This window comes from Xiphophorus hellerii, chromosome 2, assembly GCF_003331165.1.
Source record: "Xiphophorus hellerii strain 12219 chromosome 2, Xiphophorus_hellerii-4.1, whole genome shotgun sequence".
In the NCBI taxonomy this organism is placed as follows: domain Eukaryota; kingdom Metazoa; phylum Chordata; class Actinopteri; order Cyprinodontiformes; family Poeciliidae; genus Xiphophorus; species Xiphophorus hellerii.
The window spans coordinates 397774-410016 of NC_045673.1; the positions used below are offsets into that span (position 1 = coordinate 397774).

General features: G+C 42.4%; 1 protein-coding gene across 1 annotated transcript; it reads right to left on the reverse strand.

Moving 5' to 3' along the window:
• Window positions 1-17: 17 nt before the first annotated feature.
• e2f4 (E2F transcription factor 4) lies at window positions 18-11968 on the reverse strand. Its single transcript, XM_032546454.1, has 11 exons — window positions 11554-11968; window positions 4700-4809; window positions 4122-4283; window positions 3513-3556; window positions 3378-3442; window positions 3123-3308; window positions 2439-2553; window positions 1874-2005; window positions 1742-1789; window positions 1598-1642; window positions 18-795 (listed from the first exon to the last, which is right to left on the reverse strand). Exons 1-11 carry the CDS (start codon window positions 11716-11718, stop codon window positions 680-682), a joined length of 1188 nt encoding a protein of 395 aa, XP_032402345.1. The 5' UTR covers window positions 11719-11968; the 3' UTR covers window positions 18-679.
• Window positions 11969-12243: the final 275 nt, after the last annotated feature.

Below are 12243 nucleotides of genomic sequence, written 5' to 3' on the forward strand. Positions count from 1 at the left end.
TGAGAAGAACCAGAGGCCAGATTTAAAAGAGTTTATGGACGAGACAGAAACATACAGAGATGAAAGGTCAGCGTTAAAACTTTATATTTATCATTATTCTGCTCAACATTACCCTGGAGGCTTCAAAAATCATTTTAAAATCCCTTACAGAACCTTAAAACCCAGTCATTTTAATCTGATCACATTTTTACATGAATTTCTTCTGTTTGACTTGCAACTAACATTTGACTGGTTAAAATGGGAAGACTGGGAGGACTGGACTGAGACCAAGCTGCATGATTCCTGGGAACAGTTTGTCACTTTCTATGTTCCAACTGCAGAAATGATAAAGCATCGTTCGCCGCTATCACAAAATATATATTCTCTATGTACAAGGAGGACCAGGCCGGTTCGGGCCCAGAACCCGGATCTTCTGGTTCCCAGGAGACGCTCTGAGATTCTTCAGTACAAAAGGTCCACACACACACACACACACACACACACACACACACACACACACACACACACACACACACACATCAGTCTTTGTACACAACAATGCAAAAAATATAGTTTTGACTCTTTTTCCTTGAAAAAGCTCAAAGTTTCCGGCTGTTTTCTGTACATGGAGCTGAAGGAGGCGCTGATGGAGGCCGCAGCAGCGCCGCAGGACTGAAGGCTGAAGGCGGGCCAGACGGGGTCAGAGGTTAAGGATGGGGACGTCGAACAGGTCACAGAGGCCCTCGGTCTCGTCCAGGTTGTAGATGTAGTCGTGGTCGCTGGGCGGAGGTGACAGGCGGAGGAGAGGCGAGAACACTGAGGGGGAACGGCAGAATGGTTAAAGGAGCCAGAGGTCAGAACCATCTAAAATCAGAACACAGCGTCTCACAGCGAAGCGAAAACGTTTTTACATCCAGAATCCCGAAACGTTCTTTAGAAGGAAATGAAACCTGGAAAACGTTCAGGAGACAAACAGAAAATCAGAGTTCTGCTGCACGGGCCAAGTTGCCATGGCGACGCATCGTCTGAGAACCGCCCGTAGGCGTCCGCACATCCGGGTTCTGGTTCCACTGCTGCAGGTTTCCGGCAGCTGGATCCTTCCTGGTGGTTCAGGTTCTGCAGGTCTGGACCGGTCCGTTCAGGGGAGCAGCGTCCAGAGCACGCAGCCGGACCCGACCCAAAGGGCCCCACCTGTGTTCCCAGTGGGATGTTTCCCAGTATTCCCAGTGCCTCCATGCGCCAGCAGCCGCTCCTGATCTTCTCCCAGCTGAATGTGTTTCTAATTGGGCCTGAACAGAGGTCAAAGTTCATCTTGATGCAGAATATTATAAATTCTTTTGTTTGGATCAAATTTTGTCTCCTGACGTTTGAAATTCTTCCAGCTTTCATTTTATTTTGAAAAACGTTTCCTGTTGGGTTCAGGCTGCGAAAGATTAAGCCGCCAAACTGACACAGCCGTTACCATGGCAACCTGCTACCGAAACGTCTGTTTTAATAATCATTTTCCTGTCGATGAAGGAAAACACGACCCGATTTCTAGTTTCCGTTTCACGACTGAAAGCGTTTAGTTGGTGAGAAAGAACAAAGAGCTTCATGGAGCGTCGGGACGTCAGGATACCTTCTGACGACATCAGGTCCTCCAGCAGGTCTCCAGGCATCATCTCTGCAGGCAGAAAACAGCAGATGGTTATTAATATCAAACATTTAGAAATGGCTATCAAGATCAGACATTCAGGTTATCTGGCAGCAGAGCTGAACTCGCCTTTAGTCGGGTCAAACATTTCAGAAAGCTCTTTGGGAAAATCCAAAACTGGAGAAACATCAGAGCTCACGTCAGCCGCACATTTCAGCACATTAATCAGCGTTATTATGAATAATTATCCCAGAGACTCACGCTCAGATGGATCCGACTTGACGGGCTGAAACCCGGCCGAGGAAGCAGAACCGTCCAGGGAGGCGGAGGACTGCAGCTGCTGCGGAACCGGTGCAGCACAGTCTGCCGCAGCGCTGAGCTGAGCGCTTGCATCTGAGGCCAAACACACAGAGGGAGAAATATGGAAAACACATGAAATCTAAAACATGTTTCTCAGTGGTGTTAGTTGTACTTTAAGCCAGCGGTGTCCAAAGTGCGGTTGGGGGGCCATTTCTGGCCCCAACTTTGATTCAAGAAGGAGACACATGAGGCACGGCTGCATGAAGTGGCTGATGACGACCGAAGTTTTATTAAAAGCTCAACATTTCAAAAGACAAATAAGAGACACAAAACAAAACATTCATCTTTTAATGGCCACCCTGTATGCATTTTTAATATCATAATAACTGACTATAAAGCAGTTTTAATTCACCCAAACCTGCATTTCATTATTTTATTAAAGCTGATGACCCAAATCCAGTTTCTAATGACAGACTTTCTCTAAATGAGGCAAACATGCAAACACTCCAGTTCAAGTTTTGGTTACCTGCAGCTGCGGCGCCCGGCGTTGCTGCGGCGCCCGGCGTTGCTGCGGCGCCCGGCGTTGCTGCGGCGCCCGGCGTTGCTGTGGCTGGTTTTATGGCTGGATGCGGCTTGCAGAGCTGCAGGCGAGAGGAAATGTCATGTCATGCTGCTGCAGACGGATCAGATGCAACAGAAACGTTTCCATCATTTTGCCTCTGAACCAGAAGCAGCTTGGAGTCCAACATGGCGCCATGTTTCCCGCAGCATGATTCACCAGCAGATCCTCCACCAGACATTTATTTTACCGATTTATTCGATAAACCGTCACAATTATCAATACATTATTAAAATAATCATTTACAAGAGCAAAGCTAACAGCCAACAGCAGCGGCCCTTAGTGGAGCATCGACTGCAGCTTCTGACCCAGTTCTGACCCGGAGAGGTGGGGTTGGGATGTGATGCATTCACTGACTCTTTCATTCGTATGTCAGTCAGATAAAATGCGACGTTCGGCCTGCAGCCTGAGAACGATCCGATTTCCCTGGAAGCCGAACCGATCGGGTTTATTGCTGCACAGGGTGCTGGGTCGGTCTGGGAGAGAGCTGTGGTTCTGGACCCAGAGAGGGGAAGGCCGACCCGGATCGGTCCACCGAGGGACCATAAAGACTTTTTCTAATGTATTTCCTGTCCAGTGTGAGGTGAGGACCTTTGGAGCCTGGGGGGTCGTCTGGGTCGCCGTCGGCGCCGGCAGGCTGTGCAGGATGTCATCAGGAGGCGGGACGGGCAGAACCACCGGAGTGGCGCTGGACGGGTCCTTATTGACCAGGAGAACCTCGATGGGTCCAGAGGTACTCTTCAGACGGATCTGGTACTTCCTCTGTCCATTAAGGACCTGCGCACACACACGCACACACGGTTACCCTGGCTCTGACCCGACTGGGTCATAATCATAGCTACTTACGAGTTCTGGTACAGGAACCTCCAGCTGCGTCCCAATGGGGGCCCGGATGGCCAGCAGAGTGTCCCCTGCAGGGTCAAAGGTCATGAGAGACAGCCAGCAGGGACAATGAACCTAAATGTTCTCCGACAGTTTTACCTTTAAACGCTCCACAGAGGTCTTCGTGCTTTACGTAGGCCATCGTATGAGAGTGTTAAGGTCAGTCCGAGCAACAAGCAGATAATACACTGACAGCTTTTATTCTGAAAGGCTTCCTGCTCAGGATGTTCATATTTATTATTATTAATTCTAATCTGAGGAAGCAGAGCGGAATGTAGTCGTCATCAGGACATTTGGAGGCTGATGATTCTGCTCTGCAGCAGAATCCAACTGCAGTACCACCGATCAACACAGAGGGCAGCACTGAGACACTGCAGTACCACCGATCAGCACAGAGGGCAGCACTGAGACACTGCAGTACCACCGATCAGCACAGTGGGCAGCACTGAGACACTGCAGTACCACCGATCAACACAGAGGGCAGCACTGAGACACTGCAGTACCACCAATCAGCACAGAGGGCAGCACTGAGACAGTTTTAGTGTACAGAACAAAAATTTAAACTAAAATATAAAAACTCCGTCAGAAAGAAAGATAAAACTCTAAATGTCGTTTTCAGACAGTTTATCAGCAAAACCAGCTGATTGGAGGTTTAGTTAAACTCGGTAAGGCCGGTTCCGGTGGTTCTGTTCGGGTCCAGAAGGATATGGGCTGTTCCCGGAGTCGTCGGTGACGTTCTTGATGCTCTGCTGGACCCAGACCTTCTGCTGGTCCAGCTCGTTCTCCCGCAGCGCCAGATCGTCCAGCTCGGCCTTCAGCTCCATCAGCTTGTCTGCAATCTCCCTGGTGTTGCAGCCTGGTCCCACGCCCCTTAAACGCACCATCAGAGCGCGGTCATGCAGAGACACACAGAGACATCAGCGTCAAACTTTACCATCTAATCTATAAATGTTATTAATAACGTTATGTATTTCTGCTTTAACATCGTTTTCTTATTTGTCAGCATTAGTTCTGATCTAAGTTTTTATTGTTTATTACAGTACGAGTAGAAGAATAAATAATAATAATTACATGAAATCATTGATGTTTTCACGGCAATGCTTTAATTCATTTTAATCTTGGTCCAACTTTTCCCTTGAGAAGCCATAAAAACATAAACCATGTTCCCTGTAGGCAGCCATGTTGTTAACTGAAACATTTTATTCTTTTATATGACTTGATGTAATATAGTTGTTCAGTTCCAGGGGGCGCTGCAGATTCATCCAGGAGAAATGAGGGAAACTTACTTCCACTGGATGCTGTTCTTGGACTTCTTCTCGATCAGACCGATTCCCTCCAGGACGTTAGTGATGTCATAGATGCGTCGTTTCTGCCGTACGGCCAGAGTGTCTGCAGCCTGCGGAGAAAACGGGCTGTAAAGGCAGCATCATGCTGGGGCTCCCGCTTCTTTCCTTCACAGATAGAGACGACGAGCCTGTGCCGCTGCAGAGTTTCACATGTTTCTGTTCTGAATCGACCAGAACCAGCAGACCGACCCAATCGTTTCCTGAACCGGGACCCTGAGACCAAACCAGGTTTATTTCAAACGTTACAATTACAGCCTCATGTTTCTCTTCCTCCATCTTTCAGAAGCCAGAAGTGAAAGTTCTTTTCTGCTAATTCACAGTTTCCGCATAAAGCATTCAGCTGAGGAGAGATTTCTGCTGAAAGTGAGAGAGCACTGCTGTGCACTGCCAGTCAGCTGGCTACATCTCTCCTTCACTTATATTCAGGGGGCAGTCGGGGGAAATTTCATCATTTCATAAAATAATAAGTATTTAAAAACAATAATGTTTAGTTAATGATTAATCTACATGTTTGTCTAGATCAGAGTGTGAAAATCAAACCAACAATAAATAAATATAATTTTATTCTAAATGCAATGTTTCCAATCCAAGAAGCCATTTCTCAGTCAAATTAGCATATTCATTGATATCAACTATAGGAAATATATTATTATAAATATATTATTTTAAAAGAAAGGGGGAAAAAATCCAAAAGGAAGACAGAAATATCTTCTTGTACGAATTGAAGATATTTTGGAAGAAATATTTAGTAAAAAAAATAAATAAAAGGCACAACCTGATAAGAAACATTGATCTAAAATATTATTAATACTTTTAGTGTCATTCTGATGTGTAAATTTAATGAAATTATTCCATTAAAAACTGATAACGCCTGGATGTGTTGTTATATTGAAAATAAAGTTTCTTTCTGCTGGAAAATCCAGGTGTCACAGTGCAAAGGTCAGTGGGAACGTGAATGTTCACAAGACAGCTAGAAATATGCAAATAGTAATAATAATAATAATAACAAACAATAATAATAAGAGGCTGACCAGTAAGGACACATTTACAGCATAAGAAAAATAAGTATGTAATTATTAAAAAATAGCAACTGATTCAAAGAAATGTGCTACAGGTAGGCCTGTCACGATAGCAAATTTTGCTGAGCGATTAATTGTCTCAAAAATTATTGCGATAAACGATAATATTGTTTGAAGACCTTTTTACACTGATTTAATGGAAATGATATAATAATGCATGCGATTTCCTGCCAAAGATAGATACACTTTATTTTCAAAGGAACATTTAACACTTGAGCTAATAAACAAAATAAACAAAACAACCAAAAACAAAAATAAAATGGATTCTCAGTCTCCATTAACAAAAAACGTACTTGAATAAAAACTAAACAACATAAAGCCAAAGTGGAAATAAATACTGCATTCAACCAAAAGATTATGAAGTCTGTATATTATGTTGCCCTTCAGTAATAATTAGATTTAAATAGAGAAGATGGGCACATCGACTACCTGATGCAATAATTCACACTACATGATTTTTTGCTCCTATTTTTCCCCTTACAACAATCTTAGATCGTTGGTCTTTCTAAGATTGTGTGGTGTGTTACGGTAGATCGTCGTTGCCGCTCCGATCTAAATCAGGGTTTTCCCCGACTGGGATCTTAACGCAGCCTGTTGAATGTGACAGGCAGCCAATCAGAAAGCGCGGATTCTCCTCCTGCTTTCTGAGGGGAAATTACGGAGGGGAATCCCAAACAGCTGAAACGGCGCAACCCGAAGTCCAGCGGACATTGGAGATATGTGGAAACAACCAGTGTTGTATAAAGTACTGAAATCTCAGAGTCAAGTAAAAGTATAAGTACCTCTCCAAAATATGACTTTGGTAAAAGTCGAAGTCACTGACTGAAATGTTACTTGAGTAAAAGTCTTAAAGTATTTGAAACTTCTTGTACTTAAGTATGGAAATTACTGTAAAAATGGATGTACTCAAGTAATGTAATGAAAAGTACAAGTAAAAAGTAAAACAAAGCAAATGCAGTTTGAATGACATTTTTTATATTTTGGTAAACTTGTCAAATACACTTAAAATAATGTACCCAACCAAGTGCAGGCAAAATTAAACCTGCTAATAGATATACCTGCAGGCATCATTTAGTTAAGAAAATTAGGTGCTTTACCTATAGCACAAGGTTAACTTAACCTGCTTTACAACTGAACCAGCTTCTTAGTAAACCCTCCAGGACAGAAAATACAAAGTTTTTGTAAGCCTTAAGTTTTCCCTTCAAGTAAGGTCAGTGCTGAAAATGAGAAAAATAAATAGTACAGAAAATGCGGCCAACATGAAGAAAAAGAGCTGTTACGATTACTCTACTTCACAAATCAGTGAATCAGTCAATGCTACAGTCAGTAGGTGGTGCACACAACTGGTCATTATGCAAAAGAAAAAAAGAATTGGGAGGGAAATGCAGCTTATTGGCATCTGTAAACCTGGTTTTGAACTTGCATGCCTTTCCTATATTCGTTAAATTTAGTCTAAATTGCTATCGCTATGGCTTCTGTCCCCCCTTGAACAGAGGAGTCTAGGTAGCCTGCTACAGTCACCATTAGGCCTAAGCTAAATACACCACGTGTGGAACTGAAACAATGCCAAACAAAGTTCATTTATGGTCAAGATTTCACAATAATGCCTAGTGACCAAACTATAGTTACTGACACAGGAGGATTATAACCATTTCATAAGAAGTTACCTCGATGTGTTTCTTCAAGTTGGACGGGGAGTTTTTGTAAGATAGAATTTCCATGTGACTGCTACTGATTGCGAGACTTGCTTTGTGTTTAATGGGAGAAGCGAAACAGGTGTATCCTAATTAAAAGTAAAGAAATCAAGAAATGGCAAAAAATGTGGAATGAAGATAAGAAAGGAAGAAGATTATATGAAGTACAAAAGTCAGTTTGAATTCGAAGCATTAATGAACGAAACAGAAGAGAAGAAATAATAATTAGTAGATTAAGAGTAGGTCATACCTACTTAAATGACATGCTTTATAAAATAGGGAGGAAAAATAATGATAAATGTGAGAGATGTGGAGAGAAAGAAAATGTAGAACACATATTGATGAACTGTAAGTCAAATGAACTCGAAAGGGAAGAATTAAAGAGAATAGTTAGAAATATGGGGCATGAATGGAATCTTAAAGGTATATTAGGAAATGAAGGAAACATAACAGATATTCACAAATTAAGGAAAGCATTGTTTATTTATCTTAAGAATACAAAATTAAAAAGTAGAATTTAATAGATATGAAGTAATGCTTCTACACACTCATGTACAGTAGGTGGCGGTATGCACCTTAAAGTTGCTTGTGATCCGCCATAATAGAAAAGAAGAAGAAGAAGAAGGTGTATCCTATTGGTGGTGATGAACAAGCCCAGGCAAGCAGGCTACGGACTTTGTTCGGTAGCCTACTTGCTACTTGCTAATCAGTAGGTGGGATCAAAACACTTGCGTTTCTCTCTCTCGCTTTTTTGTAACGAGTAACTAAACCACACATTGAAAATGTATCGGAGTAAAAGTACGCAATTAAGTTCGGAAATATAGTGAAGTAAAAGTGAAAGTCATCAAAAATTTTCATACTCAAGGAAAGTATGAAGTACTCCAAAATATACTTAAGTAAAGTAGTGAAGTATTTTTACTTCGTTACTATACAACACTGGAAACAACATTAATGTTTATTCAACATGCAAAGAATATAGAAATGACAAGAGGAGGAGTTGGAGCGAAATTACTACCGCAGTTGATAAACCCGGTAACTTTTCAGCAGAGGTGGGGACTCGAGTCACATGACTTGGACTCGAGTCAGACTCGAGTCGTTAAAATCACGACTTGAGACTTGACTTGAAAAAATGCTCAAAGACTCGGACTTGACTTTGACTTTCATGCCATTGACTTGGGACTTGACTCGACTTGAAGCTGTTTACTTGAAAAGACTTGATATTTTTTACTCAAAGTCTTAAAATTTAAAACACATTATTTATAAAGTGGCGTCATTAATTAATTTCACTCATTCCGTATCAATATGCGCAGACCGTCACTATGTTTTTCCTCTCTCCTTATGTATGTATGTGTACGTAGCTGCAGCACAACCAATCAAATTAACAGGATTTGGACGTTTAAAAAACCGCGGCAAAGCTACAGAGCTCAGGGAACGAAATACGAAATAACCGCTCGAATATGCTTCCGCGAGTAATTTCTTTAGGCTACGTAGGTTATGAACTTTCGACTAAAAAACGAACTGCAACTTGTAAAACATGCAAGAAGAGAATATCGGATGGAGATGCCACGACGTCCAACTTTGTCCGGCATTTGAAGCTTCACAAAGATCGGTAGGTGGCACTTTTCTTTTGCTGTAAGATAGTTGACTATAGCTAACTTCGTGTTAGCATGTGTACTCCGGGTTAAATTGGTGATGATTTACCATAAATCCGGTCCTTCAAATGCCTCCACAAATAATGTGCACCGTGTTAGCTCAGGAAGCCGGTGGATAGTGAGCGGGGCTCCGGAACAGAAAGCAGATTCTGGACCTGAACACAGGGAACAGAGTCTCTCTGTCCCATCATGATGATGAGCCGGGTCTAGTATCATCTAAGGATGGTTGGTGTATTTGAAGACATCTACGTTGGAAAATTATATTGACAATATATTGTTTACTGCAGTCAGTGCATTAAGTCAACTGTTTTTGACTTAATGCACTGACCGGCGTGACTGTCACATGTCGCACAGAACCCATTTCCAAGTAGTATAGCTTTGCTGGGAAAAAAAAAAAAGACCAAATACAGTGACTGTCCCAAATAAATTTTGTGTTTAGAATATCTGTCCCATATTTACGGAGGACTGAAACTAACATACTTAGAAATAAAAGCAGAAAAATAAATGCACCAGACCTTCCTGAGTTTACTTGTGATAACTTCATTTATACTTATTTCATTTTTTGAAAACTATGATTGTTGTAGTGTTGATGTTTATTTATGAATAGAAGGAGTAAACTGAAGTCAAATGTAATTCATGAAAGGCGGTAATTTATTTTCTGACATCTGTTTACTTCTGACAGATTTGAAGAATACCAGATGAATAAGAGGATCACAAATGAACCTCAAATACATATTTTAAAAAGAACAAATGGTCTAATATTTGAATTTTATGTATAATTGCAAATTATATAAAAAAAAATAAAATAAAAACGACTCGAAATGACTTGAAATTAAAGGTTCCTGACTTGAGACTTGACTCGACTTTTGCCTGTCTTTACTTGAGACTTGACTCGGACTTGAGGACAGAGACTTGAGACTTACTTGAGACTTGCAACACAGTGACTTGGTCACACCTCTGCTTTTCAGCTGTTCTTCGTTAACGTGACGTAAATAGGTTCTAATGATTTTCATTCAGTCAGGACTTTACGCTGACACTAGCCACATGCATTGCAGGTAGATTGTAGTAAAGCATTGATTAATGCCTGGTTTTAAAATTAGTTCACTGGACTTGTAGCCATTATTTTGTGCCCATTGTTGGACACCACACGGCAGGAACGAATCCGATCGAACCTGTCGGCTAATGTGTGGGTCTGTCAGGTTTTGAAAATGGGCCGATAATCGGCCGACAGCTCTAAGATCCTGTAGTCTGCGCTGGGCTTTACACTAAGGAAATGAGGAAGGGAGGAGTCAGTGGAGAGAACCGGAGTTGAGCCTTTTTTCATTCAGTGTCATTAACAGAAAGAGAAAAAGGCCGGAAGAGACGATAATGCCGATAATTAAAATGACGTCGATAGTTTTAATTTATCGTACGATTGATCGATTTATCGTTTATCGCGACAGGCCTAGCTACAGAGTGGAATAATTTGGAAAGTAAAAGTTTGCAAGACATACATGAATATATAAACAGCAGATTATTTACAAATAAAACAGTGGCAGACTTACAGAGACTGCTGGAAAAAGTGATGGTCATAAATTAATCTATATTTAAAAACGGTTCATTCAAAATGCTTTAGTCAAAGTTGTTAAAGGGTCACAGTTTGCAGAATAGCGTAACTGTAATAATCAGTTCATTTTGCCGTTTTATCCCAGTGAACATGTTTGTATGAAAGTGAGAAGTTATTTTTTAAGTGAGATTTAATCATGTATAAACAAACAACTAAAACTGTATATTTCCTGGAAGTTATAGCTTCACATCAACCTGCAGACTGCATATGAACAGGAAGAAGGTCTCTGGCCAACAGCTAAATGTTACTTGAAGGTTAAAAAGTGAGTATTTTGTTCTTAAACCCCACAGCCTGACAGGAGCAGCTACCTGCTTTATCCCGGAGTCTGATCAGCACCAACCAGAGCTTTCAGGGTTTTAACTCTCTTAGTTTCTATGCTTTTGAGTAATTAGTGAAGAATAACGACTGAAGACGTGTCCTCCAGAGACAAAGCCTTCATCCCTGAGGAAGAGGAAAATTGCTGCTGCAGCTTCGGCTGAGGAGACAAAAGCTGACCCACTTTCCACACTTTGAATCTGCAGGGGGCAGAGCCTGACAAGTTACCCGGTGTTTTCAAACGTCACTCCGGGCTAACACCGGGATTCCGGCCCGGAAAGCTCCGACAGTCCCGCGGAACCGCGCCGGTTTGGCTCAAACGAGAAACAAAAAAACCGCAGCTAAAGTTGAAAGCTATGAGCTAAAGTGTATAATTCATTGAAAGCAGCCTGCAGCTAGCTGGAGCTAATGCTAAGGTTGTGACATGTGCTAACTGACAAAGACCCACCGCCTTCAGGTCCAGGACCCCGTCCTTCGCCTCCTGCAGCAGGGTCACAAACTTGGTGGTGAGCAGGCCCAGGCTCTTCTCGTGCCGGCTCGGTGTCTGCGGCTGAAGCGAGTCCCCGGGAGTCCCCGGGTCGCCTCGGCTACAGGCCGACTCCAGCTCCATCATCGCTGGGTACTAGCTCTGCCGTTCTTCCCCGACAATATTCAGCCAGCGAGTCCAGGAGCGGCACGCCGGACGACAAGCAGAAGCCCGGACGGTGTGGCGGTGTTTGTTGGGTCGGTATGGCCCGGATCTCCGCGGATCACTCCGTAAAACCGAGCCGAACAAGCTGCGGACTGTAATTCAATGAGCAGTCGGTAGAAAGCCGTTGGCCACGCGAGGAATGACGGGACGGTTCAATCCGCTGGGGGCCGACTGCCAATACTTCCCCCGAGCTAAAAGCGTGGAACTAAACAACGGGAAATTGCGGAATACATATAAAACGCTTCCCTAAAAAATATGTTTTTATGACATAAAATACCCATGAAACTGAACAGTTTTGAAGATTAGTTTTTTATGAGTGAGAAATTCATTCTTCGCCCTGATAGAGTTGTAGAGTTTACCGCGAACCCTTATTCACCAAAACTTGAAGAAACTCCAGTTGGAACGCACAACTTATGAAAAAGCACGCATGCGCAAATATGCAAAATT